Genomic DNA, 26,974 nt, shown 5'->3' on the forward strand with positions numbered 1-26,974 from the left:
GGACGGAAACAGATCCAATTTCCCGAAATGTCTTGTGTTTTCTACTTTCTATAACACCGGACAATGGAAAAAGTCCAAAAACCTAGTAATTTTGAATGTTACACACCGCTAGAACCCTTTAGCATCTACTTGAATTCATCCAGCTTAGGATGAGGAAATTAGAAGTTTCTTCTCAACACAGCAACCTTTGTAAACATAAAACATGGGAAATTTCTTGACTAACTGACCTACCATTAGCTTCTCAAGGAAAACTGCCCCTTGTAGGTAGGGTTGAGATGTTGGCTGTGTACAGTGGGGCTGATGAGGAAGTGGTTGTGATGTACCAGGCGTCACGTGATAAGAGTGACTATAGATGGGGTTTGGATTGGCAATTGGATTTATTGAACTGTTACAGATCCATGACTGCAAGTAATTATAACCATTTCACTAATTCACACACTTTACAGTTCACCAAAGCACGCGCTTAAGTCTTCTCAATCTGCTGTGTCTTCATCCATCTTCTGGTAGCAGATTCCAGGGATGGACATTCCCCTTTCTCTGGGTTGCCAAACTGTCTCCAGCCTCAGATACCAGCTTCTAAGAGCAACAGCTCAGAATGACTGAACCTCAGAAGTTCTCTAACTAACTCTTACTAACTCATTCATTCATTCATTTATTTCGTGTCCATGGATCATTATACATGATATAAGACATGTCATTCTTGTGTAGTTATGGTATAATAAGTTTCATGATGTTACTATTGGGGGGGTGCTGCATGTGAAGCATGCAGTGCAACGTGGANTTGGGATCTCCATGTGATCATTACTTAGCCATTTCTTCTGAGTGTCCAAACTGTTCCCAGCTTCTGCCAGCAACAGCTCACAATGACTGAACCTCAGAAGTTCTCTAAGTAACTCTTACTAACTCACCAACCAACTCTTCACTCCTCAACTCAGCTAACTCTCTCTGCTGACTTAACTCCACTCTACTGACCCACTAACTTGTCCTGCTTATAACATCTCATCACAGAGCACATAGAAAATGCCATTCCTCTGTTGCTGTGCCATTGTTGCTTTTATGTCTGCTGGGATCCCCATGTGATCATTATGTAGCCATTTCTTCTGAGTGTCCAAACTGTTCCCAGCTTCTGCCAGCAACAGCTCACAATGACTGAACCTCAGCAGTCCTCTAACTCACTGACTCACTCTTTCAGTCGGTCAGTTAAATTGTTGCTATCCTTCACCAGCACAGTCATTCCCAGCTTCAGTCTTCTTGAGATTCATGACCAAGATTTTTATTCTCTCCTAGCCATGTACGTGTTTCGAAATGGAGACTCGTCTTTGAAGAATGAGTCTTTTGACTCACTCCTCACTAACTTACCCTTTTTATTACATCTTGACACAGACCACACAGAGAACACCATTCCTCTGTTTCTGTGCCACTGTTGCGTTCGTGCCTGTTGGGATTCCCACATGATTGCTACTCCATTGTTTGCAGAGCCGTTATTTAGCAACATCTGTTGTGTAGTTGCTTATTTTGTAGTCATTGCCTAGCAACAAGTTTACATGCCACAATATTTTCCCAGCTTTCGCCTGGAATGACTGGGTAAGTGCCACAATGAATCTGTCAAAAACAGAATTCAAGGCAAATGCTATTCACTCAAGGGCAGAAGGTCCTATACTTGCTGATTAAACCAGATGAGTTATATAGGTCTATAACTCAGCCAGAGTCAATACACATCAGTTGGATGGAAACAAAAACGAGTTCAACTGTTGAAGTTCTCAAATATCTGCAGTACAAGGTCTTCCTTGAACGACTGGCAGTAACTCTGTTATGGAGTCTGAAAGTTTATTACTGCATACAAAATCCAACCATTTTACCTTATCCTAAATGGGGTTAATGCAGTTTACACATTCATGATTTGTCTAAAATCAATTTTAATATTATTTCCTCATCTACAAAGTGGTCTTTTCACTTGGAAATTTTCCAAAAAATCTACATTCACTTATCGTGTACCCCATGCAGACTGCGTGTCTCTTCATCTCATCAATTCCTTATTTTAATACCATACAAATAATCTTCAGGGTTGAAGAGTAAGCCAAGTGCACAAGCAAAAGCAAATTCACACCCCAGAATGTCATGTTCCTCATTGTCACCACCATGAAAATCTCTAATCTGTAAAGAATACCATTTTGCTATAAATTTGTTGCACATTTATTATTACAGTATTGTTATTATTGCTACTATTATCTTCTTGATATCCATCTGCAGGAGTTAGTCACTCAGAGTTGAGTTCCGGAGCTCATATTCAGTGAGGAATTTTCTTTCAGAGTGGCTTTCTTTGAAATGAAGCTTGTGACCTGTCAACTTTATATAGGCCTAATGCCGAGGTTGACTGGCTACCTATGAGTCAGTTTAACGCAGTTCACACCGTTCACACAGTCACAGCTTATTTAGTATGTATTTGTGCTTACTCTGTAATTGGTCACTGGCTGTTGAGCTCTACATGTAAATAAATAATGAATTTCTCTGAATTATAACTGTTTTTCTCAATCAGGTTTCATAATTGTATTTTGATAATTATTAAAATATTAATTGTATTCAAGATGGATGCATGTGTAGGCCTATATTTATTTTTCTTGCTTCAGAGTGACTGGCATGACTGCACTAATTGAACTGTTATTGTAGAAATTATACAAGTTGCATTGTTTCATCTTTTGTTTGTTTCATTTCTTCATGGAGGTGTTGAGTAATCATGTAAATAAATCAAGAACTGAATTGAATTAAAATATTAATAATGTTGATGTTTGTACTAGTTATGACAAAAGAATAAAATTATTATTTGGAGAAGTCATACATCAATTAAGTGACTTGTACGATAAGTATGATTTTTTATACAGGATCTACAAATCCACCCTTACCAAAAGGAAAGCTGAGGTTGTACAGCATGAGGTTCTGCCCTTACGCACAAAGAGTACATTTGGTGCTAGACGCAAAAAAGATACCGTAAGTAACAAAACACGACATTAGGCCTATGCACCTTTCATGAATTCTTTCCATAAATTTAAACATGTCATTTGTCTGCATGTTTCATCTGCATAGTTGATCAACCAATATTGATCAAATTTAGTATTTGGAATATAGTGTGGCGTGGATGGTGCAACAGGAGGTAGGGGTCACGTGAACTCTGCAGTCTCGCAAGTGATGTCACATACCCCCACTCCTTCCATCACTACGCAACACTCGGTAAACACTCCGTCACCTCCTGCGGTGATGGAAGGAGTGGGATATGTGACGTCACTTGCGAGACCGCAGAATTCACATGACCCACGTGACCCCTACTTCCTGTTGCACCATCCACGTCACAATATTTTTCTGCTACTGTCCAGTATAACTTCTGCTTTATATGACACTCAGATTTAATCTTACTGTTTGTCTTGATCAACCAGTTTTCATAAACTTTACTATTGTTCATCTGTTTTTCTGTTTCCATCCAGTATAATCTATAGTTTACATGATGCTCAAATTTAGTCTTACCATTTTATCTCGAAAATGGCTCAATGCACCAAGAAAAAAAAATGGTACATAACACAAAATATCGACCTTATAACAACTTTCATTTGAAACGTTTTCCTTTGTCATCTATATTTAGTAAGGTTCAGGAAGAAAATTCATGTCTGCATAAAATGTAATATCTCACTCTATGTTTTGAGGTTTTCACACCACTGGTTATTCAGATAATGTTCTGCTGGTTAGATTTTTCAACCCCGAAAATGGAAGCAGTGATCCTCTGAAACTACGGTATCCACCTGGAAGATGACACGTGTCAACCCATAAGGCCACAGTCTAAAAGTATAATATTTTCTGCAATCAACAATGAACACACATACATACACACACATCCAACAAATTAACACAAGATTAAATAATACATGCAAAATAGCAAAGAATGGATTTAAAAGAAACACATACTCCAATTTTGATACATAGGTTACCTGATTTGAGAGTAGACTAGTCTCCATAAGCTATTTTGGAAAGCTTGGCACCTTCTACACTGCTGTGGGAACCTTGCTGTAACAGCTTATGGAAACTGGCCTGCTCTTATATCAATTGTCATATATATTTAACTCTTTAATGAGACAGTGTAGAACAAATAGGGTTTCTGTATTAATATTTCAACTTACCACAAATTTCAACATCCTGGATTTAAGTAAAATCTATCTGTGTATGTCTCTTGCTAATTTGAAGCAAATTCAGCAGTTTTGAGCATTTATGGTGTTTGTGTATGCCTGAAGGCATTACTTACCTTGATAGTAGGCTATACTACGAAATAAACAGAGATATATTATATGTGACTAGAAACTAGAAGGCTTCTGTAGAATGGGGTCTGCACTTATTTAAATTTGTCCTCAAGAATGTTAAGAACTGACATCATTGTCTTCTGGGAATAAAACTGATTTATTAATGCAGTGTGTAGAATCAGTTACAGATGTACTCTTTCCTGACTTTTATGCAGTGCCCATAAGTTGCTGAATAGCAGTGATGTTACAGGCTAAATATGCATGAATCTCATTGCTTCTTATTACAAGACACCGCCAAACTGTACTATCTCTTGTACGTTATTCCTTTGTAAGTTGTACTTTTATTTCTTGTAACAAGGAATAGCTTTCTGTGGAAATCAGATATCCTGTGACAAAGAGGATTCCTGCACTAATATTTCCAGTTTACTGTTGATTTAGTGGGTTGTGTTCTGTTTTACATTAACAAAATCATATTTTCAGGACTTTTGGGCATTTGTGTGATACTAGTACTGTCTTTTGGATTACAAGACCCATAAATTGATGGTATGAAAACAACTCACATAAAAAGAAAAGTAGTTCCAGTTCTTGAAACAGTATATATTGTTGAGAGACAATAGATGCGGTTTGGATTGGTAACTGGATTTATTGAACTCTTGCAGAACATAACTACAAGCAACTATAGTCCTGCTGCTAATTCACACACTCTACAATTCACTACAGCGCACACTAAGTCTTCTCAGTCTGCTGTATCTTCGCCAGTTGTCACCTGGTAACAGCTTCCAACATTGTAGCTTCCTCAGCTTCTATGTTCACACCCTTATTGGCCAGTGACTGTCTTCCAACTAATGAAACTTGAGACTTGTCCTGCTTATAACACCTCAGCACAGACCACACAGAAAACAGTTCTTCTTTTGTTGTGTCACGCAGCTGTAGTGGACTGTGTAGAGAACACCGCTTCCCATTTAGTCCATTGGCGCCTGTTAGGAATCTGTTGCCTAGCAATGGGCATTATGTACAGAGTCATTACTCAGCATTAGGCCCACATGCTACAATATGTTAACAGAATAAGACATTAAACAGCACCAAACTCAAATTTATTGCCATCTTTCTAAGCCCCCTTCCTTATTAAGTTCTAATGATTCTAATATTTTCCTTTTTAGTCATGATATTGTAAACATCAAACTCTCAGACAAACCAGATTGGTATTTTCAAAGAAATCCACTGGGAAAAGTACCAGCTATAGAAACAGAATCAGAAGACGCCATTTATGAGAGTCTGATAATTGCCGACTACCTGGATGAGAAATATCCACAAAGACCACTGCATCCTAAGGATCCTATGCAGAAAGCGAAGGACAGAATCTTGGTAGAACACTTTAGTAAGGTTGGTATCATTGTTGTTATTAATATGCTATTGACCCTTTCCCTATGCATTATTTTCTCAGGTTTTCTAAAATAATGCGATTTTAAGATCAAACATTACAAAACACTCAAAAATATAGTTTCCTAGCCCATTGAATGAAGTCAAGTGATAGAGTGAAAGGAGATTATTTCTTGATGTAAACTAAAGCTGAATATCACACCATATGGTAATGCTTGTTTAACTTCAGTTGAACATAACATCAGTATGGTTAAAGTCACAATGCCATCCTCTTTGACAACGATTCACACCCAGCTGTAGGTGTACAAATTACTTCTCTGTGTCTGTAATGTAGCAAAAACACGTTTTAAAAATATGTTTAGCTAGGTCCAGTATGATAAAACACGGTCATTATAAATAAACAGGGTCAAAAATGAAATTCAAATTAGCCAATATTAACTTTCAGATCACTTAAATGGTTTCATTTAATCATGTAACCATATTTGCTTGTTGTGAAAATTTATAAAAGGAAATAGAGCTGTGTCATTATGTTATGTAAAAGATGATAAGATAACGATTTCATAATCCACCTCTGAAACGCGATGTGAACAGAGCATAAATTATAGTACACACTCACTCTATTTTATGCCACTAGAGTTAGGGTTTATCTGCAATTTATATTGGAGCAACTGAGAAGATGGTTTGCATGTAGCCACGAGACTGTAAATTTAACATGTTTTACTTGTAGACCTTACATAATTTTTAAAAAATGTTATCTAAAAATTCTGAAAGGGGTCAGTGATGAACAAAACATGACTCACATTAGACCATCTACTGATGTAAAGTAAATTTATTCTTCATTATCACAGTGTCTCATTTTTTACACCACAATAAAACTATTTCTTCAATTCTGTTACGTTTATTTACTTCTTTCACTAGTCTGCACCCATATTGTTAGGATGTGACTTGTGTTTTCCCCATACAAAGTTGGAATCAACTAATTGGTTTAGAGGACCCTTGGTTTGAACATCATTCCATTTCAGGCCACTGTACCATTTTGATTTTCTAACAGTAAGAGCAGACATGATGGCCACATGAGGAGCTTCAGTAGTGCTATTAAATATGGAAACTTGATTCTTTACTGCAGATCTTTTAAAATTATGCAAATTCAATGTAAGTTTGTAAAGTTAGACGTAAGAATATAATGCCACAGCACATTTACTTTTAGTTATCATTAAAAGCGATTGACAGTTATAACTATAACTGTAATAATATTCAGATGGGAGTAATTAAAAGAAATCAGATTTCATACATTCTGTTTAGAAATTCTGTCTAGTGTTATTGTTTAGTTAAACAAATGAGATTGATGGTAGTAATTCAGAACCATTCTGAAATATTTTCAAGATCTTATGCTAACACAAAATTGTACAGTCTTGATATAATAACATGATTTTGTTTTATTATATAGATCAGTACAAGCATATATACATATTTACGTGATGGAGACGATTCCTTTGATCCCATTTTGACAGGCCTGGATTTATTTGAGAAGGAGCTAACATTGAGAGCCACACAATTCTTTGGAGGTAAGGATGTCAGTGGATGAATGTAAAAAAATACTAAGGACTGATAGGAATGGAGACATACACATCAAAATTCCATGTATAAATAACTTATAGCTGAATAGCCATGGAAAGTTGGGATTTTATGGTAATAGTGATGAACATTCAATTCTTGTGATAACTGGGGACTTCATTAACAACTGAGTACTTATCAAGTTCTTATGATATACAGGGTGGGGCGCAGAAACTTCCTTTTTTTGAAGGCGAATAAAAGAAAAATTATTGCCGACAGACAAAATTTATGTTCAGCTAATGAAAAAACATACTTTAAAGTTTTAAATCATGTAGTTTTAAACAAAATATCTTGAAGGTGGTGGCCACTGTTGTCTATGCACTGATGCAACCGTTTTCTGAAGTTCCCCTCTGCACGTTCCAACATGTGCACCAGAATTTGGGCTACTTCCTGCTGAATAACATTCTTCAGCTGATGCAGGTTTGTGGGGCGATGTTTAAAAACCTCTGCCTTGAGGTATCCCCATAAAAAAATCACAGGGCGTTAGATCAGGTGAGTGCATTGCCCATGGGATGTCACCTTGAAGCGAGATGAGCCATCTGGGAAACTTTGCCCTCAAAACTGTCATCGAAGCTTGGGCTGTGTGGCACCATCCTGTTGGAATGAGACATTTCCTAGATGCATTTCTTCAAGAGCTGGTTCGAAAAAGATCTCAAAATCGACTGTCGAACTGCCTCCACATTTTCTGCCATCATAACGGTCTATTATCGTCCTGATGATTTTTTCACCACACTCCCGGTTGTCCTAAAGTTCTCTACCCACAAAACAATCGATTTCCGGTTTGGAACCAGACCTGTGGGCTTAATTCCGAAGTGAGTACGGAACGCACACTGCACTGCCACGTAGGAATGGTTGTTCGAAAAATAGGCTTCGACAGCAAACGCATGCTACTCACTCGTCCACCTCATGTTTCCTACACAGGGGTATTAGAAACTTCCGCGACTGCTGCGTTTGCCGAGCCTATCCCCACTTTTCTGTGACCTCCCTTCCCTTCACAATGCGTCTTCACACAAAGGAAGTTTCTGCACCCCACCCTGTACTATGTTTCAGGTAGTTAATTGACATATCCTTCATGTTCCATTCCACTATGAAATGTCACCAGTGTACAAGTATAGGGAAAGTGATTCAGTCTGTAAGATTTGTGGTTTTCACGGTGGTGACTAAGGAGAGTGCCGTCTTCTGGGATGTGGCACCGTATAGATATTATGTTAACTGATGTTTCGGAGGAACATATCGCCTCCATCTTCAGGGTATAAGAAATCTGCGAGCAAGGAACCAGAGTTAGCAGGTGGCTGCAGAGTGAGTGCCAGTCAAAAACACCCAGCTATATAAGAACAGGAAAGGAAGGGAGAGGGGCCAGATCAGAAATCAGTAGACGGAGAGGGGAAGGGTCTGTGGTGATGGGCCACCAGGTAGCAGGCCAGAGCAGGTATAGGATTGTGTAAGAGGAAGGGAAAGGAAAGGTTACTGGGAAAGCATTGATGAAATAGCCTCAGGGCTAAGCTGCCAGCCATGCAGCGACCTGCATAGCCTTGTGGATCTGGCATCATGTTCTGGAGGTTTCTTGAGGGAGCATATCAGATGCTTCCATGACTTGCTAAGACAAAACCCCCCTTCTGTGTTCATATTGTTGGGATGGAGCTCAATCTCAATGGCCTCCATAATGATGCGATGCATGTATTGGGTCTTAGTGGCGAGGATGGAGGTATTGTGAAGCTGAATGCGGTGTCCCAAGTCGATGCTGTGTTCAGTCACGGCTGACTTGTCTGGATGTTCAAGACGGATGTGCCGCTAATGCTCCTTCAACCTTATGTCCACAGAACAGACTATATGCCCAATGTAGACCTTGCCGCACTCACAGGGGATTCTGGATCCATCCGGTGTCCTTAGTTCCAGCTTATCTTTGACCAGCCTGAGGAAACTAGATAATTTCTTGGGAGGCAGGCTCACTGAATTGATGATGTGCTGGGACAGAACTCCGCTGATTCAGTTGCATGTGGTCCCAACACAGGGAGGGAAGGCAGTCGAGTCTGGTTTATTATCAGGCTGACTGATGTTTGGACAACTGTTGAGGGCTCTGTGGATCTGCCAGTCATTGTAAGCATTCTGCCTGAAAACATGCCTCAGGAACACCAACTCCACATGTAGGCTTTCTTGATCGCATAGAGCTCTAGTCCTATGCACCAATGTGGAAAGTACAGCTTTCTTGTTGGATGGGTGGTGGTGGGACACAGCGTTAAGTTAGAGGTTGCTCCTCATCGGTTTAAATATTTGTGTCACAACTGTCGTATTCTGTTTACAATTTCAGGTGATGTGCCAGGAATGTTGGATTACATGATATGGCCATGGATTGAGAGAATTGATTCTTACAAAATTGTTGCACCGGAGAAATTTGTAATTCCAAAAGACCGGTACAAGAAACTGGTAAATTACTTTTTATATCTCATGAAATACATCAAAGTGACCTAAAAATTAACAAAAGTTTTAGTCTTATTATGTTGTACCACATTTATTTTTTATTTGTGTCACTGGGTGAATATACAGAGTTTGTCTGGAAAGTAATGCAATTTGTTTTTCCCGCCGCTCCTTCTGGTCGCAGCGTGTTCGGACTGGTTTGGAAGGGGGGGGGGGGCTCTTAGCTTCACAACGCTTCCAAGCTCAGTCTGCTCTGAGCTCTGGGAGCGTCAGGATCGCTGTTTCCATGAACCTCTTGTTAGTGCCTGTGTCATGACGCGCAATGGAATTTTTGAATTTGAAATAAATTGAATTGAATTGGAGAAAACTATGGAACAACGTTACGCAATCAAGTTCTGTGCTAAACTGAACAGAAACCTTGCCAACACACACCAAATGATTCAGGAAGCCTACGGGGACTCTGCTCTCTCCTATTCTCAAATCTCTAGGTGGTTGAAGTTGTTTAAAAATGGCCGGGAAGAGGTGGAGGATGACCCCCGCTCTGGACGGCCGTCAACCAGCAAAAGTGACAAAATTGTGTCTCGTGTTTGTGATCTTTTAAATACCGATCATCGAATGAGTGTTCGGATGATAGCAGAGACTCTCAATATTCCAAAAAGCACTGTGCATGACATCGTTACCGACAATTTGCACATGCGGAAAGTGTGCCAGGTTGGTCCCCAAATTGTTGACTGACAACCAAAGAACAACCGAGTGACAATCGTGAGTGATCGCAGAATTCTTTTTGTTCCCGAGGAACAAGACCACCCTGAAAGGAACCCGTTTTGGAACCACTGAAGTGATCCAAACCGCCGTGACAAAGGCTCTAAACGATGTTCCTGTCGATGCCTTCCAGGATGTGTATCGTGCATGGAAAAGTCGCTGGCAAAAGTGTGTGGATGCCCAAGGGGAGGACTTTGAAGAATATTAAAAGTTTGTAACGATATCTTGAATACATTTTTTTTTACGAACTTAATTTCATTACTTTCCGGACAAACCTTGTACACTATATTTAAGAATGTGTTAGGAATACAAAACTATGTTATTAATGTCTCATTGAATGCCCAAACCAACACTATAATAGAATCATACATTATACCATGATTTTGACCTGGCACATTGTTTTCCAGGTTATCATTCAGAACTGTCTTACCATTTGACACTGTAAAATATAATGTATGTTGTTGAGAGGCATTGTGAAATAGAAGAAGAATCATTTTATGAGCAGGCTGGTTTTCAAAATCTGTTACTTTGTTTTTCAGAGTGAGTGGAAAAAAGCAATGAAGGAAGATGAAGCAGTAAAAGTCACCTACATTGAACCAGAATTCCATGCCCAGTTTGTTAACAGTTTTAAAGCTGGCAATGCCAACTATGATATATTAGTTAAATAATCCCAGCCATCTTGTTCCCTTCAACTCTGAAAATCATAAGATCAAAGAAAGAAAACAGAGGACCATGAAGTGACTTTATATGATGGCTGTGATGAAACTGGAAATGTTTTCACATAAAATGATACAAACAAAAGAACTGTCTGCTGAATTTACATTTGTTAGGCAGTGTGATTCTAATACCATAAATGGTAACAAACATGAGAACTTGAAAACTGAAAATTTCCCATTTTAGTATACAAATTAGTACTGACAGCAGAGTGGAATCTGTCAGTTCATGGAAAATGTCTTGTTTGGATAAATCATGCTGTTGAGAAAGAGGAGGTGGAAGACAAGGAATTAAAGCCAGAAAACACTAAACCATATCTTTCAGAAACAAGAACAAATTTTGTTTTCAATTTGACTGATTTTATACCTTAAATTATAACTTCAGATCTTCATAATACTTTTCTGTTTATTGTATCATCGCTTGGACCAACATGCAGTTCAGATGTTGGGGTCTGCCTATGTGTCCACATTTATAATCTCCCAGAGGTTTTGTCAATTTTGAATGAAATGTGCAAGGGGTAAACCTTAAAATTTGTTGGGTGAATTTAATCTTTCTCTTTAATGGTCTATTAATACTCTTTGCATGAAGGTGTAAAATATATTTAAAAGTGAGATGACTCAATGAAGGCTGAATGAAAGTTGTAGAAGTGAGTAATATTTGTTATATCTTAAAGAGTTCTTACTGCCCTCAAAAATATCTGTAACAGTAAGAATGTAATGATCTAGTCCACATCTCCTGAATATGATACCAAATTTGAATGAAACTAATTCTGTAATTTCTAGTGTTTATTCATTTTTAAACTCATAGAGAACATCCAAACTCTAATTTTTGACATATGTATAACAGAATGAAAGATTGTAAATTTTGTGAAACTGAGTTTATAATATTCTTAACCATATTTGAAGGCATATTGTATAGTGGAGAAATGTAAGGAAACAATAAAAATTCTTATGATATTCTGTGGTAACACCCTGTGAACACAAGTGTAATGTTCTTGAAGATAATATAATGAAAGAAATCACCTTTGATTCCTGTCTATCTTAGTTTCTTGCATTTTCAATATTTTCTCCATGGTCACATTTGTTACTCATGCTTGGATAAAACAAACGATAATATGGAATCATGGTATGACAGTGCCATGGAAATAAAGTCTCACAAACATGTTTTTAATTTCAGCTCTAGATGGAAGTGTGTGAATAATTTCACTTGCTGGTCATATTTACCCTAAAGGAAGAGTTCTCACATTCCTCTTGCACTTAATACATTATACAACAGTGGATGAGATGAAAATATGATTGTGCCTGGCATGTACTTAAGAATTTGGAAGGAGACAGCTGTGGCCTTCTTGAAGGCTATGTGTTCTTCTTGGCAAACTGAGGAAACCCATGAAAAACCTCAGTCAGAATTGCCTTAATCAGAAATGTCTCAAATAAAAGTCTGGAGCATCACCATCAAATAAAGGTGCTCATAAAACATGCGGAACTTACCATCAGTTATATCCTAAGGATATTAAGACACTTAAAATTTATCACTGATCATGTACTTCTGTAGATTCACTGACCAACTGTTTTTATGCTGGAGGAATCAGAGACATCACATGGTTTGTACTTCAGAGGAACATGTACAGCCACTAATAAATAAGAGATGAACATTTTATCACTATCTGCTTGGCATGTGTTCATGTTCACACCATAAGTATCATGGACAAAGCAGAATAGGCTGTGGTCTCTTGCTTGTTCCAGTCAATTGTCATTAAATAATCTACACATGAATTTGGTTATACTGAATCAACAGATCATTGGCAAATAAATACAGACTTCAAAATCAACATATTCATGGAAGTATTTAACCAAATATTTTTCCTCAAACAAATTAGTTATATAATTAGTAATTAAATGTCTGATAAAACATTCCAAATTCCCATAGTAACAGACAAAATGCAGGACATCTGGTGAATTAGTGAACTGTGTTTTGGGGCTTTTAAGATTAATTCACAGGCAAATTACATCTGCTGCCTTACGTGTTCAGCAATGAACAGATCTTTCTATCAGATGCATGATTTCCTATTACTGCATAACATCTGGTAAAATTCAATGTTGAGAATGTTAGTATTCACTTTTGTAATGAACTGTCTAGGAGTTTAAAAAGATACTAATGATCCATGAATTGAAAACATCAAAACTCATTCCTGGTGCATTTGGAAAATTAATATTCAATATAAAATTTAAATAAAATAATTTTGTAGATTAATTAACTGGTCACATGTTTTATGTCTAATGCTTTAAAAGATTTAAATTAATTTAATTCATACATTTATATTTCGTTTACACTGTGGATGATGAAGCAAGAAGAATATGGGCTGATGCAGTTGTGGCCTATCTGTCAAAACAGTTCCTGGAGGGAATGAGGGAAACCATGAGACCTTCAACTTTGGCATTAGTTGGACGTGAATGGAAAGATTCACACCCTGAGAAAGGAGCCGTAGGTATCTGCTAGATAGGATCTGAGTGGGTGACAAAGTCAGTCTGGATGTGATGGAGAAGAGAAAAATTTCTGCTTCTGCTGTGAATCAAACTTCTGTCATCCAGCCCATAGCTTCTCTAAAAGGCTTGTAAAATTTATCAGACCCTTCATTGTCACTTTGCAAATGTCTAGAGAGTGATCTTTATGCAGTTTCACTACACTCCACTGCAGAGGATACAAAGTGACAAGAAATGGAAAGGTGATCATAAATGGTTGATTAGAGGTCTATTTCAAGGTACTTATCCTCAGTCTGTCAAAGAACACACTGGTACATGTCCTTAAATTAGACCATGATTGCTTTCTTTCACATCCTTTCCAAATTATTTGCTATTATCCAGTTATTTGATGATATATAATCAAAGGCAACTCTAAGACTTTTTAAGGGGTGGCAAACAGACAAGTTGTTTAAGGCCATTTTACTGATCAGAATATCATAGAAGAATATGCTTTTTTAACCTTTAAATTTTTAATATTAGTATTTGGTACATCTCCTTCTTTGCTACAATCGTGATTTTCCCCAAAATCTATGAGGAGATGTTGCCTGCCCTGTTCTTTGCCAAAGCACATATACTTGTGTATAGACAAAATTGCTGACAGTGTCATCAAGTAAATAGCAAATAAAGAAACTAGTTGGTATAGAAATAGGCTACAAGCTTAACGCCCAGGATTTAATCCTTGGCAGGGGCAAGTAATTGTTGTCTTTCTCACAGCATCCATATTTACTCTGGGGCCAAACCAGCCACTATCTAATACACACCTGAGCTCTTTCCCTTGGGGGTAAAGCGGCCGGGGTGTGAAGCTAACCACTCACCTCCATCTAGTGCCGAGGTCAAGGGTCATGGAGGTATACCTCCACTTCCCCATACGTCTTCATGGCATGGTGCTTAATTAAACACGTGGACAACTTTTATCACTCGAAATCAGACTTCGGAAACAGAGACCTCTTACACATAAATACAAAACAATTTGGTGGTTGCAGCAGTAAATTCGCGTGTGGTTAGTGTATGACGTATGTATAATCAATGTGCAGAAACTTGTTTCTTGCCATATTTGAGGTTAGGTACGGTCCTCTTGTAACACGTGAACATTGAACTCTGCATGTGGTTTTCCATTGTATAGACAATAGTGTAAAATAATTATTATAATCATATATTAATAATGGCTCGTCACAACAACCAACTTCCAGATAACTTGCCTCAGCTTCAGAATCTGATTAAGCGAGATCCTGCTTCATACAAAGACGAAGTGAGTGCGATGCTTGACACCTAAACAGTATTAGTATAAAACTTGAGTTATATTACACAACTTGATGTTATGCATGTTTTTTAATCGCATTTATGCGTGCGCGTGCGTGCCACAGAACATATATAATATTGAATGGGGAATTTGCATTTTCCTTTGCCCTGCACTTTGAGGTCGTCAGGTAGAAATTCCAGTTTCATACTTCCGCTATTCAAACCTTATATTTGGCATTCACAACAACTTCACTGTACCGTGATCTTTTACAGCCATATGTGAAGTTAAGCTCAAGTTTTAACATTAACATAAAATTTTTAGCCTGCTCCAGCTCCCTAGCATGTTAACTGAATTGACTTCTTGGGGCAATAACTGATGATCGCTGAGGTAGTCAAGAAATTCCCCACCTTATTTGGAGCCCAAGAATTCAGTCCCATTAACAGCATAGTCTTGTGGGATGCTACACTGCATAATTTACCGTATAGGTACCAGCATTTTAGATGAACTAAGAACTGCCTCCATTGACTAGGTTGGCACAAATCCGCAGTATCACACTCCAAAAGTCTACCTTTCTACTCTCTGCTTTGTGGACAGTTGAACACCTTTACAAGAGTTTTGTTTTTACCCTGTATTAAACCCTATGAATTCTGTCGAGAGAATTTGGCGTGTATTTACAGTTACTAGCACAAACAAAGAACTTCATCCAACTCTAGGTAATTTGTCACTGTATTTTAAAGGTGTACACAACTTTCTTAAGTAAACTCGTAACTTTATCAAGTCTAATCATGCATGTCCACACTTAACATTAATACATAGAAATAGTGTTATGGGCAGATTTACCCTTTTTTAATGCACTGCCATGTCTGAATTTTCTTGTTAATGAGTGCCAGCTTTCAATGAATTTTATCCTTTTATATACAAGATGCATCATGGTGTTAAAGAATTCATAACATCACGAAAAACAAAATTTATGGTATTCATGCTTTACACTACCATAGTCTGAACATCAGTCTTATACAAGATACATCATGATATTTATGAATTATAACATCACTTTATACAAATTTCTCAGGTTTCTTGCTGGTGAAAGAGGAACATGTTGCTGCTTGCTGCCAGCTTTATGCTGGTTTCCTGCTTGGCTAATTCTCTGACCCTAAAGGTGGAGGCGGCATGTTCCTCTGGAACATCAGTTGACTTTCAACAGCTGACACAGTATTATATTCCTGAAGATAGAACTCTTAAAAGTATAATTGGGTTTCAACTATACACTATATATATGCTGGGACATAACTTCTGATCTACTTAGATCCAAAATAGGCCATCAGCAATAACACTCCACAAGTGGGAGTATCTAGCCGGTTCTAGATTGTAATCAGCAGTGGAATTGTAACTATTGTAATTTTAATCTGCTTATGTATCGGATTGTTAATGTTCAGAATTGGCTTGACTTGTCATGTATCATGTACAGTGATCTGCAGTGACGAGGTGGATCAATCAATCAATCAATATTATATTGTCATATTATTATATCTGTATTGCTATATTATTATTATTATCATGTATTATTATATTGTCATATTATTTCTGTATTATTATATACTTATTATTATTTAGTATTAGTATTAATATTAATCTTTGACTTGTCCCATATCATGTATAATGATCCATGGATGAAATAAAATTGAATTGAATTGAATTGAATTGAATTGAATGAATTATGGCCTGAAGGTATTATTAATGTTATCATTGTAACTGTAGTATCAAAGATCCTGTATTCCCAAATAGGTCAGCATATGGAAGGTTAATATTGAATTTAATTTGTTCTTGTTGGATAGTTCTTATTGCAGTACCGTCATTACCAATGCATGCTGGATGTATTTCGCCTCCATCCTAGTGAGTTCAACAAAAGCCTTGATGATTTGGTCATGTTCATAGCTCAGGTAAGAATTCTTGTATTCAGTCAATGCCTTGCATATTCAAAATATAGGAGGATTATTTACCCAAATATTTCTGGAGATGAAACCAGGGGGCTCTGTTTGTACCAACAAGTTTGGCTTTCAGGTATGGAACTGAAACTCAGAGAGCAGTTCCATCATGGTATTGGAAGTTTGCTGTGAAACATAATATAATGTTACCTTTTATTTTACATGCATGTGAAATATGGTCTCTAATCATAGAAGAATAACATATACAGAGGCAAAAAAATTGAATAGAAGAAATAGGAAAATATGTCACAATTTAAAATAATCTGCTAGGAAAAAGGGTGCTGAGGAGAATTGTGGACCTAGAATGAGGATGTAATGGAAGGATGGAGAAAATTACTTAATTGGGAGCTTCATAGTTTGTTTTCTTCACGAAGTATTGTTAAACTTTGTAAATCAAAGAGAGTAAAGTGATGAGGACATGCAGAATACATGGGGAAAATGAAATATACAAGCAAAATCCTAGTTTGAAAATGTGAGGGGATGAGTCCACTTCAGATACATGTGCATATATAGGAGGATAGTCCTAAGATGGATCATATGGAAATAAGGTGTAGGACTGTACATGACTGTAGACTGGATTCATCTAACTCAGGACATGCTGCAGTGGTAGGCTCTTTTAAATCTGGTACTGAATCTTCATGTTGCAAAAGTATCAGATAATGTCCAGAACAGCTAAGTGACTATTGAGTTATCAATAAGAATTCTTCTCCATGGAGTTAGGAAGTGTGATTCATAGACAGAAGTTTGAGAGGAGTATTTATGACAGAATGCGTAAACAGAGAGAATGTGAAATTGAGTTTTCTGTTCAGATTGTAGTTTTACACTTTTCCTTGAACTCAGACTGTACAATATATAAACCAGAGTGACAAAACTACCCTTTGAGTTTCAGTTCTGCAATTAAAAAAATAACTAACTGGCATAATGCATGGTAAAGACGACCCCTAATTTAATTTCCAGAAGTACTTTTTGTCAGTACACCACTCAGTTAATACTTTGGTGTATGAGATTGTAAGTATTATTATAATGTGCATTAATTTATTATCATTACATCCCTGCAGAGATTTTAAAATAATATCAAGAGTGGTAGTGCTGAAAATGGAAAAAAGTAACAGTGATAGCTTGTAATTCTGCATATAATTGTCATAGAAATTGTTAACATTCACCAGGAGCACAGTATATTCCAAATATAAGATTTATTCTTGTAATACAAGACGGTTTTAATATAGCAAAATGCCTTTCACCTTGTTTGATCCCCCCCCCACTACTCTAGGAAAATGAATAAGATGAACAGTTGTACAGCGATATGATTAGTAGTTTAAAATTGTTTTGAACCTGCCATATCTAACCTTAACAACTGATATCACATGAAGTAGATCAATAATCCCGTTAACACCATTCAAGTGTATTAGGATCATGAACAGATTTAAAATAAGAGTTTTAGATTGTGCTAATGAACCATTGGTTCCATAATGCAATTTAATTGCTTAGAGAGATCCTTATGTCTGTAAACAAGCCCAAACAAAATTAATTAAACCAATTTATCCTCACTCTTGCATTTGCTATGCTGTCTTCCTAAGTTATATAAAACATGTCGTGCATTCATGATCCAGAAGTGTTAGGTGACCCATACACATATGAGTCTGGCTTGCGAGTCTGGCTCAGTGAGGAGCCCGGGTCTAATTAATTTCACCACACACATATGAGTGTGGCGAGCCACACATGAACGAATTTAGCTCATGGAAACCCGAGCCGAGTCGGACTCGCGAGTCATACTTGTACGTGTATGGGCCCCCATATAATGCTTGTTTTCAGGTATCTCATTGCTACCCAGATGTTTTGTCAAACTATCCTCAGGAGTTGGTTGATATCTTACAAACCCATTTCTCCATATTGGACAGTGCAATGCGTATGGTAAGTTCTCTCATGTTTTGTTTCAGTCATTTGATGTGCTTACTCCACGCATTGAAACTTAAAATTATTAGATGTTGTAACTGCATAAACTGATAGTTCATTATTTTCCATGTCTCTGAAATGGGAATTTGCACACATGCGCATGCACACATACACACACTCTCTCTCTTTTTTCTTCCTTTCACTTTTCTGTCCCTGTCTTTTTCCCCTTTGGTTTCACTGTTTCTTGTCCCCTAATTTCTTTTTCTCCTTCCTTCTCTTTGTCTTCCCTTTTTCCTTCCTTCTCATCTTACCTGCAGTTTCATTGATTCAGCTGCAAAAGTAGTAATGCCAGGATAATGAAACTTGCACCATGTGATTCGCTTTCATAGATATGCTAGGGTTTCCAAAAATCAGAATTTTTGGCTATAATGAAGCATGGTTTTAATGAACTACAGTTTTCTTTTTAAAGTTGTGTACAGTTAAGATCATCATATAAAGATGAGATTTTCACTGCACAACACTGAAAATTACAGCAAAAAATACTTAAAAACTTAAGTAAATGTAATATTCTAAAGGCTGCAACAACAGGTTGCTGGGATATACATAATCCAGACTTGTACATGCTTTAATTTTGTGAAAGGATCAGCTTAATGACTAGAGTAAGTGAGAAAATATGAAATAACTTGAAGCATGCTACACCAGTTTAAAACATTCAGATGTTTCAAATGTATATTCTTGTGGTATTTTTGAAGTTACCACATGAAAATATGGTAACATGAAAGAGAGAACAGGGGAGAAGTTCAAGTTCAGTGAGGGAGCTAAGAATTAAAACAGGGTTTTTATATAGCTGGATATTACTCTTGATGTGAAATTTACCAGCTCACAGAACAATTTTGTAAATGAGGAACTCTTATGAGAAAGTTAAGTCGATAGTGAATCCTGTGATCTTGATTGTTTGATGTGGAGATTGTTGATTTTCCTAGTGTGTCCTACTTCATGGAGTTTGTAATAAGAATTTTTTGTTTTAGATCTTGAATTATTCATGAAGCTTCACATCCAAAACAGTAATGTTCCCCTTTTCCCCTCTGTTGCAGACTCTCTGTCGAGCCTTGATACTGCTGCGTAACAAAAATCTGTTGACACCAACAGACTTGTTGTCACTCTTCTTTCATTTACTTCGATGCCAGGACAAGGCATTACGCAAGTTCTTGGAAACACATATCATCACCGATATTAAAAACATGAATGCCAAGCACAAGAATGCCCGTCTGAACATGGTAATACTGTATCATTAATTTGAACAAATAGAAAGTCAAATGAAGACAGACAAATGATTCAGTATGTCACTGAAATTAATATGGAAACTTAGGAGAGATGAACAAATTGAGGAATAGAAAATAATACATATCATATCAAGAAAATTAAGTGAAAAAGACCAAGCTGAGCTACCCAAATGAGAGAAATGAGATATATTTATAAAATTTTGGCTGGGAAATCATATGGAAGTATGATACATAGAACATCATGCATATGGTCCCGATAATGTAATTGGCTTCAGTTTGTGTTACTGATGTTTAACTCCCCTAATGATGTCAGAGTAGAATTAGTATGGGAATTAGACTAGAAGTGAATATAATGAAACCTGACCATGTGATCATGTCTTGTCACAAAAATACTGGACAAAACCATAGTACTCGTATAAGACAACTGATAGCTCTTTTGAAAATGTGGCAGTGTTTGATTATTTATGATCAATACTAACAAATCAAAATGTAATACAAGAAGAAATTAGGAGCAGATGAAATCTGGGGGGGGAGATGCTTGTTACCATTCATTTCAGAATCTTTTTGCCTTCCCATCTACTACCTAAAAACAAATATTATTAAAACAAACAAAACTGTAATTCTTCCTGTTGTTTTTTGTGGGTGTGAAAGTTGATCTCTTACATTAAGGGAAGGACAGGCATTGAGGTTATTTGAGAACAAGTTGCTAAGGAGAATGTCTGAACCAAAGAGTGAGGAAGTATAACAGGAGGCTGGAGAAAAGTGCATAGTGAAAGAGCTTTGTAGTTTTTTTCCCTCACCAAATATTATTAGGATGGTCTCAGTTACTAAGGATGGGATGTGCAGAGCATGCACTATGCATGGGAGAGTAGAGAAATATGTACAGAATATTGGTAGGAAAACTGGAAAGAAAAAGACCACCCAGAAGACCTAGGCATAGGTGGGAGGATAATATTCTGACATGATGACTGAAGAGGACAGCCGTTGCGTAGTAAATACTGGTTCATTGCAGGGATATAATATCAGAATGTTGCAGTTCAGAGGTTGATTTAGTTTACAGTTTTAATCAACTTGAATTCAGTTTATATTTTCAGGGAAAATATCTTTTTATCCACTTGGAAGTACATTTTTGGCCTGATTTTTCCAAAGAATACATACCTATTCATCATGACCAGTAGGAAGTGCTTTCTGCAGTTTGTTCAGTATGAACATTGTGTTTCAAAACTTGAATTTCAAGTACATTAATTTCCTGTATACATACATGTAACTTTCACAGGGAGTATCCATCTGAGGTATGACAATAAAGTTCACGAACTCACCGCAGTTTACTTGTGACAGCAATGGACAGAAAGCTCAGTATGGTTCCTTGACATTGGCATATCAGCGTTTCACAGCTGTGTTATTGTTGATCTGTGCCAGTCTCTTTTGTGAGTGGCATCTATTGTTGTCTGAGTGTGTTTTGGTATGCCATTGTGAGAATGTCGGACCTTGAATTAGAGCAACGAATGAACATTAAATTGAAGAATTCAGTCTTCTGTGATGTGGCGCCGTGTTGATCTTGTGTGAACTGATGTTTCGGAGGAACATATCGCCTCCATCTTCAGGGTAGATAAATCTGCAAGCAAGGAACCATCATGAGCAAGTGGCTGCAGATTGAGCCACCAGTCGAAAGCACCCAGCAGCTATATAAAGATAGGAATGGAGGGAGAGTGGGCCACATGGGAAATCAATAGAGAGGAGAAGGGAGGGAAAGGGTCTGTAGGGATGGTGAGCAGGTAGCAGGCCAGAGCCAGTGCCAGTATAGGAAATGTGTCGGAGGGGGGGGAGAACAATAAATTTCTTGTTAAACTTGGCAAGAGTGGAAGCGAAATCAGAGAGATGTTAGTGCAACTTTTCAGGGATAATGCTATGAAGAAAACAGCAGTTTACAAGTGGGTGACACGTTTTTCTAAGGGAAGAGAAAGTGTCACTGACAGAGAGATCAAAACGGCCAGCATGAAGCAGAACTGAAGAAAACATTGAAAAAGTTAGCCAACTTATGCCTGAAAATCGTCACCTGACTGTCAGGAGCATGACAGAGCAAGCAAACATCAACAGAGAAACAGTTAGGAAAATCTTAACTGAAGACCTTGACATGAGGAAGATGTGTGCAAAAATGGTCCCAAAGGAGATCACTGAAGAACAATAGCAAAGAAGAGTTGAAATTTGCCCAGATCTTTTGGAGAGGTAAGATGACATTTTTGGCCATGTCATCACAGATGATGAAACATGGGTTTACCAATACGGCCTTGAAATGAAGCAGCAAATTGCACAATGGAAGATTTCCAATTTTCCACAGCCAAAAAGTTCCGTCAGTCCAAATCAAGAGTCAAAACAATGTTGCTAATTTTTTTTATATTAGAGGGATTGTTCATTATGAGTTTCTATCAACTGGACAAACAGTCTATCAAGTCTACAATTTGGAAGTACTGAAAAGGCTGCATGAAAATGTTAGGCGGAAATGACCCCAACTTTTTGCCAATAACTCATGGATCTTGCATCACAACAATCCTCCTGCTCACACAACACTGTCTGTGAGGGAGTTTTTAGCTAGTAAACAAATAACTTTGCTGGAACACCCTCCCTTTTCACCAAATCTATCCCCCAATGAGTTTTTTCTGTTCCCGAAGCTAAAGGATATATTGAAAGGGAGGAATTTTGATGACATTGATGACATTATGAGTAATACGACAGCAGCTCTGAAGGCCATTTCACAAAACCAGTTCCAAAATTGTTTTCAGGGGTGGACTAGGCGCTGGCATTGATGCATAGCTTCCCAAGGGGAGTACTTTGAAGCAGAACAGTGATATTCAGCAGTGTGGCATGTAGCACTATTACTGCGATGAGTTCACGAACTTTATTGTCTGACCACGCATACAGATATGCATTCTCACTTAAAATTTTGGTTTTGGTGTGGGGGGAAGGCACATTATGTGGATGAATGAACTTTTACTGCTTAAAGATTCAGTTCAGGTTCACTAAACCAGTCAGAATAATGTTTCACTTGCAATCCAGTGGACTGTCCATTGTTGTTCAGAAGGCTGTGGATGTACCCCTTCATGGCTATTGTGTAAATGTGTTAATACATCTACATACTTTACTGATGATACTTTTTAAACTTGTTATACTAGATGATAATGTGAATTGTTCTTCTTTCTAGACATTGCAGAATTTCATGTTCAGTATGCTGAAGGACAGCAACTCCAAGGCAGCAAAGATGTCGCTTGTATGTATACTGTTCACTGAGTCTTGTATGTGATGAAAAAATATCATTGTTGTTTTTAAGAAAATTTAAGCATTGAATTTTAATGTTAGGTCTGTTTATATATGTAATATTTGCAAATGCATTTATTAATTTTTTCAATAGAATTTATAATGAATGTGTAATGATTAATTTGCAATAATAAAATATTAATTTTAGCCTCTTAATCGTGATTGAAATATAATGATATTTCCATTAGCCACTAGGGGAATAGAAATGTCCAATGAGATCTAGTTTAAGTTGCTCTAGTGATTATTTTCTTTTTATGTTTTCCAGGCCATAATGATTGAGCTCTACAAAAAGAATGTTTGGAACGATGCTAAAACTGTGAATGTTATTGCCACTGCTTGTTTTTCAAAATTTACGAAGGTAAGTAAGAATATTTGTTTTGTGAAATGAAACTGATATCTCTTAACAAAACAATTTAGGATATTAAGGAAGGTACAGTTATCTATTTTTGAGCAATGATGATGCATTCACATGCCACTGACAGAAGTAATTAAAAGGAAATAACAGACACTAATCATAAACTACACATCCTTTCTGAAAGCATGAAGATGATTATCTGTCCACTACCCTTTCATTATTCACTATATCTTATGAATGATACGTGTGACAGTTAATGAACAAAGATACTTATTTTTATGAGGACACCTCAAAAATATTAATCTCTCAACAATGGAGGATGTAAATTAATTTCAGTAACATGAAGACAGGGAAGATGTCTGCCAGTTCACTGAATATATGGTTGGACTGAAATGACCATCAACTCCAATGTATAATCTTAATCAAATTTAATTTAAATTTTTGGGTAAGGAAGGATGGGATTGGGAGCAGGAATAAAAAAATTGTTAGCTGTTTGGTTATTTGGATGTTTCTGTTGTAAGTGCTTACTCTTTCACATTTTATGTGCTCTTTTCAGCCATTCTAAACAAGTACAAGCCATAAAACAAGCATAAAATACATGTTCTTTTATAAAGTTTTTGATATGCAATATTTGGGAGCTTGTTTATGTAGTTTAACAGAACTTCTGTAGATTGTACTTGTACTAATTCCTTCATGAGCTGTAACACTTGACACTTTGGCATTGAATTGTAAATAAAATAACGCATGGAAGCAACTAAATGACGAAGAACGAAAATTCCTCTAGTGATAACAGTCCATTGAAGGTAATATGGAAATCACTGGGGTTATTTAAACCCATTCAACCAAAAAATAGTAAATTATAAAGAGCAAAGTACATATGATGAAGTGCAGTGTAAACCCTATTTCATGTTCCTCAGTCTAAGGTTTTTCTCATTTAACATTCAGTTTCACTGACCCCAAGTCAATAATTTAAGTGCTGTATATCATCCATTTCAGATTTCCTTCAGTTAAGTACATTTTATTACTATAAGATTCTGACGATGGTGTATAACACACAGAGATATTGGGTTTTCGGACTTTATCCATCGTCCTGGTTTTTTTAAGATAACTAAGAAAAACACGACGTTTCGGAAACTGGGTCTGTTTCCGTCCTCAGATGAAGGAAAAACACCTATTCTGTTGGATCCCTTAGAAATAGCTAGCCTCAATCACCCAATAGAATAGGTGTTTTCCCCTCACCTGAGGACGGAAACAGATCCAGTTTCCGAAACGTCATGTTTTTCTTAGTTATTGGATAAAGACCGAAAACCCAATATCTCTGTAAGTACATTTTATTGAAATCTGCAGTCCCCAGAAGAAATCTTAAATGAGAGTTTCACTATAGTTCAGAAAAATGAAGAACTACTTTCACTTTCACTTTATTTTAAATTCCATAGATCCTTTTCAGGTCACACATGCCATGGACTTAAATTAGAGAAAGAAACTAGTGAAATGCTACATTTGGAGCATTGCTTTGTATGGGGCTGAAACTTGGACACTTAGGGCAGTAGATCAGAAACACCTGGAAAGCTTCGAAATGTGTTGTTGGAGAAGGATGGAGAAGATCAGTTGGACCGATTATGTGAGAAATGAAGAAGTGTTATTTAGAGTCAGTGAGCAGAGGAATATCCTACATGAAATAAGAAAACGGAAGGCTAATTGGATTGGTCATATCTTACGCGGTAACTGCCTTCTAAAAGAAGTTATTGAAGGAAAGATGGAGGGGCGGATAGAAGTGACAAGAAGACAAGGAAGAAGACGTAAGAAGATGCTGGATGACCTTGGGGACAGAAGATATTTTCATTTGAAGGAGAAAGCTCTAGATCGCATCAAGTGGAGGAAGTGTTTTGGAAGAGACTGTGGACCTGTCGTCTTGACAGATTACTGATGAATGAATGCCATAGGATATAGAACATGTCAAAATACATAAACACATACATAAAAACAATGAACCCATCAACATGCAATACAGTCACAATACAAGATTTGTGCATAAAATATTCAAATATGATCAAATTTGTGCAGATATATGATTATCATTTTCACACCATAAATCAATACAAAAGACCTATTCATAATATAGAAGTTTGATGCAATTATTTCGATCACATAACTACAAATACTTAATTCAACAGTCCAAATATAGTACATTTGATCAGGATTTAAAAATTAGAATATACAATAAAAATTCAGTATATACAGTCAGTCATTTCATAGCAAGAACCTTAAAATTTAAAAGCTATTTGTTAACATATTACTGTACAGGATAAAAGGAAATGAGCTGTGAGTAAACCATTCATGACCATCTTAATTGTATACAGTCATATGTTATTTAAAACAGATGGTGTATTACAATACCATACTACCATAAAATTTATACCTTTAAATGCCAAGCGACTAATAAGTGGGTAATACATCATGTGTAAAATCAACCTAACAAACTATTCAAGAGAATATCTGGATTAAAAACCTTTGTCTTCTTTATATTGAAAGTATTTGTTTATAGGGTAAAAAGAATGATGACATAAAAACCTCTTTAATGTAAATTTAAAGCTTTTCTCATCATTGATCAAAATCTGTATTGATCGTGGAAGATGATTGAACACTTTAATACCTGTTATATAGGCTACTTTATTAAATTTTGAAGTATTCACACTAGGTACATGTAAATTACCTTGGGATGTACTTGTATATTCATGAATCTCGTTATTAAAGTTAAATAAATGTTTATTATTAATTATATATAAAAGTAGTGAGTATATATACTGAGAATATGACATCATAATTTCCAATTTCTTGAAAATATCCCTGCAAGACTCTCTAGGTTTAGTGTTCATTATGATTCTAATAATTTTCTTTTGCAAGATGAACACTTTCCTAGCATGTGAGGAGCCACCCCAAAATATTATGCCATAACTCATGATGGAGCGTACATAAGCAAAGTAGATTGGCCTTAACATTGCAAATGATACAATATGTTTTATATTTCACAATGCATAGCACACAGAGAATAATCTACTGATCACTAGGTCAATATGCTGTTTCCAAGATAATACATCATCAGTAATCAAACCAAGGAACTTAGTTTCTGTTACACTGGAGATACTTTCCTGATCATAATTAATTTGTGTCAATGTGTTGCAATTCATGGACTGAAACTCTAAATATTGAGTTTTATTGAAA

General features: G+C 36.7%; 2 protein-coding genes across 2 annotated transcripts in view; both read left to right on the forward strand.

Annotated features, from left to right (window-relative positions):
- The window catches only part of LOC111861574 (pyrimidodiazepine synthase), a 13,224-nt gene extending 1,038 nt beyond the window's left edge, over positions 1-12,186 (forward strand). The window contains exons 2-6 of the mRNA XM_023846244.2: positions 2,880-2,985; positions 5,441-5,663; positions 7,108-7,225; positions 9,583-9,698; positions 10,991-12,186. Coding sequence (XP_023702012.1) covers positions 2,880-2,985; positions 5,441-5,663; positions 7,108-7,225; positions 9,583-9,698; positions 10,991-11,119 — 692 coding nt within the window. The 3' untranslated portion in view covers positions 11,120-12,186. The remainder of the gene's footprint in view (positions 1-2,879; positions 2,986-5,440; positions 5,664-7,107; positions 7,226-9,582; positions 9,699-10,990) is intronic.
- A 2,527-nt stretch (positions 12,187-14,713) lies between these two features.
- LOC111861585 (protein SDA1 homolog) overlaps positions 14,714-26,974 on the forward strand; it is a 32,677-nt gene continuing 20,416 nt past the window's right edge. Inside the window, exons 1-6 of the mRNA XM_023846268.2 lie at positions 14,714-14,933; positions 16,760-16,864; positions 18,722-18,820; positions 19,897-20,079; positions 23,285-23,350; positions 23,663-23,755. Of these exons, the coding sequence (XP_023702036.1) occupies positions 14,847-14,933; positions 16,760-16,864; positions 18,722-18,820; positions 19,897-20,079; positions 23,285-23,350; positions 23,663-23,755 (633 nt within the window). The 5' untranslated portion in view covers positions 14,714-14,846. The remainder of the gene's footprint in view (positions 14,934-16,759; positions 16,865-18,721; positions 18,821-19,896; positions 20,080-23,284; positions 23,351-23,662; positions 23,756-26,974) is intronic.

The sequence above is a fragment of the Cryptotermes secundus genome, unplaced genomic scaffold (assembly GCF_002891405.2).
Source record: "Cryptotermes secundus unplaced genomic scaffold, Csec_1.0 scaffold2113, whole genome shotgun sequence".
In the NCBI taxonomy this organism is placed as follows: domain Eukaryota; kingdom Metazoa; phylum Arthropoda; class Insecta; order Blattodea; family Kalotermitidae; genus Cryptotermes; species Cryptotermes secundus.